The sequence below is a fragment of the Tupaia chinensis genome, unplaced genomic scaffold (assembly GCF_000334495.1).
Source record: "Tupaia chinensis unplaced genomic scaffold, TupChi_1.0 Scaffold143993_1, whole genome shotgun sequence".
Lineage (NCBI taxonomy): Eukaryota > Metazoa > Chordata > Mammalia > Scandentia > Tupaiidae > Tupaia > Tupaia belangeri.
In genome coordinates, this window is record NW_006203844.1 from 122,950 (window position 1) to 125,712 (window position 2,763).

The window sequence follows — 2,763 nt, forward strand, 5'->3', positions numbered from 1 at the left end:
GACGTGTCAGACCAGCTGGCCCAGGGGGGCCTGGTGCAGTACTCGAGCTCCGTGCGCCAGGAGTTCCCACTGGGCCGCTTCCACACCAAGAAGGATATCAAGGCGGCCGTGCGGAACATGTCCTACATGGAGAAGGGCACCATGACTGGGGCCGCCCTTGAGTATATGGTCGACAACTCCTTCTCCGCGTCCAGTGGGGCAAGGCCCGGTGCCCAGAAGGTGGGCATTGTCTTCACCGATGGCCGGAGCCAGGACTATATCAACGATGCCGCCAAGAAAGCCAAGGACCTCGGTAGGTTCTGCCTGGGGACCTGGGGCCCCTGGTGGCAGGGACACACAGTCACAGCCAGGCTGTTCACCTTGGTGTCTTCTGATTAGCGTCCTCACCTGGGTGAGTTTGAATGAGGAGGACTGGTTAGTCCAACTCTCATACTGATGACAGAACTGAGGCCCCAGAAGGTGGCTTGTTTTGATAGTTGAGGCTGGCAACATTCCAGCTCAGCTGAATGTCAGTTCCCAAGAGAGAACCCCAGCCTCAGTTTTATCACCTGCCAGTGAAGAAAATCATCACCCCAAGACCGGTGGTTATGGAACAAATCCAGCTCCCAGTGAAAGCTCCCACAGGGAGTCAGTACAGGGTCTGGCATAGCAGAACCTCAATAAAGGCTGATTTCCCGACTGTGCCTGACCCAGGCACTGTGCCTGCAATTCCAGCAGCTGCCACCAGGAGATGCTGGCATCAGCTGCCCAGACACTCCCAGGAGCACAGCCTCAGGGCTGCCTGTCTCCATGGCCAGCCTTACAGCCTGTCTCCATGGCCTTGTTGCTCCTGGCAGGCTTCAAGATGTTTGCAGTGGGCGTGGGCAACGCTGTGGAGGACGAGCTCAGAGAGATCGCCTCGGAGCCCGTGGCCGAGCACTACTTCTACACGGCCGACTTCAAGACTATCAGCCAGATCGGCAAGAAGTTGCAGGAGAAGATCTGTGTGGGTGAGTGGACCAGGACTGGCATTGGTTAGGGGGCTCTCTGGGGTGAGGAGCCATGCAGAGAAGGGCCGGGGGCACCGAGGGTGGGCAGGACCAGGAGGTGGACTGGCCGGAACAGCTCTGACAACCAGCAAGCATGCTGCAGGCTCAGTATGAGAAGGGCCCTGGCCTGGGCCAGCAGGTGTGTGGAGAGTGCTGGATCCCACATGCTGCAGTTTGAGTCCCTGACCCAGCACCTTGAAGAATGATGCCGGGCACGTGTGTGGGCATGCCCAAGATTCTGAGAGGAGACTGGAGGAGAAGGGACTGTGGGTGGCCATCTCCTGGGGGCGATTCCTTAGCTCCTCCCCATCGCTCTCTGGCAAGCACACATGTCCTGTAGCAAAAGCAAAGGCAGAAGAAGCAGGGGAGAGGCGGCACTGGCCTGGCGCTCTCAGACCTGAGCGCTGCCCATCCTGTTGGCTGAGGGCTCCTCTACCCCCGTTTTACAGGTGGGAAAACGAGAGGGCTGGAACAGTTACCAATATCCAGGGGAGCGGGATTTGAACCTGCTTCCTCCTGGCCACCTGGCCAGCTGGCTCCTCGTGGAAAGGAGTAAGGCCCCAGAGCCGGACGTGCTGAGGGCTACGTCTTGGCCCTGACATCACTGGCCACGGGCAAAGTGTTCCCCTTCTGGGTTCTTCACCTGTAGGAAGTGACTGGGGACTTCAGACCCAAGGGTCAGGCGGGGGAGTGGCCGCGATGACACAGAGGTCCGGCAGCGCCTCTCTCTACCCGCCGGGCAGCTGCGTTCTCAGTGCTCTGGGCTGGACGGCGTTCAGGGCCTCCCAGGTCCTGTCTCGAGGACTCTGCCGCTCTGCCCCTCAGATCTCCCAGCCCTCACTCCCCCAGGACTCCCCAGCCCTGGTCCTGGGAGGTGACCGTCCACACCCCGCCCCGGGCACCCTCAGCAGCTCCCTTCCCTTTCCCTGCTTCTCATCCTAGAGGAAGACCCATGTGCCTGTGAGTCCCTTGTGAAGTTCCAGGCCACAGTGGAGGGGCTGCTGCAGGCTCTGACCCGGAAGCATATCCTTTCCTAGTGGCTGCTGGTGGGTGGGAGGACAGGGCCTGCAGGGAGAGGGTGGCCTCTAGGGCTGGGCTCTGGTGCATACCCTCTGGGAAGCAGGGCCTCCCGTGGGGCAGAGACGCTGAGGCACAGGCCCAGCTCTGGGGACTGACTTCCACGCAGAGCCGGGGCATGTTCAGGGCAGCAGGGAGGCCTCCGCACCTCCCACGCTCACGGAGACCTGGCTGCCCTGGCCCCTCGGAGGGCGTGGGCCCCGACAGCCGCCCGGCTCGGCCATGACCGGGAGCAGGGCTGGGCACCCGGACTCCCTGGCAGCCGAGGAGTCTTGCCCTGACGCCGTCCCGCTTCCCGTTGTCCTCCCCTGTGACATGCCATCGGGCTCTCGCACCAAGGGCTGGGCGGCCCAGTCACCGGGGCAGGAGGCCCGGCAGGACAGCGGGCGGCAAGTTCTGGCCCAGGGCACTGCTGGGGTGAGGGAGAGCCCCGGGAGGGGCACACTGGAGCCCAGGGGGTGGGGCTCCGGCCGCAGGCCTGCTCGGGCCACCGCCTCTCTCCTTAACTCGGAGCCCACTGGAAGCCGTGAGCAAGCGGCTGGCTGTCCTGGAGAACAGGGTCGTCTGAGCCGCCCCGCATGGCCCCGCCACCTCCCCACCCGAGTGTGGCTGTGTGTGTCACCATTGTTAAGTCCAGCTCTGCCCTCGTGGGGAGAGG

The 2,763-nt window shown here is 62.9% G+C and overlaps 1 protein-coding gene across 1 annotated transcript in view; it reads left to right on the forward strand.

Annotated features, from left to right (window-relative positions):
- MATN1 (matrilin 1) overlaps positions 1–2,743 on the forward strand; it is a 7,945-nt gene extending 5,202 nt beyond the window's left edge. The window contains exons 7-10 of the mRNA XM_027767183.1: positions 64–292; positions 837–989; positions 1,971–2,051; positions 2,624–2,743. Of these exons, the coding sequence (XP_027622984.1) occupies positions 64–292; positions 837–989; positions 1,971–2,051; positions 2,624–2,673 (513 nt within the window). The 3' untranslated portion in view covers positions 2,674–2,743. The remainder of the gene's footprint in view (positions 1–63; positions 293–836; positions 990–1,970; positions 2,052–2,623) is intronic.
- The last annotated feature ends 20 nt before the right edge of the window (positions 2,744–2,763 follow it).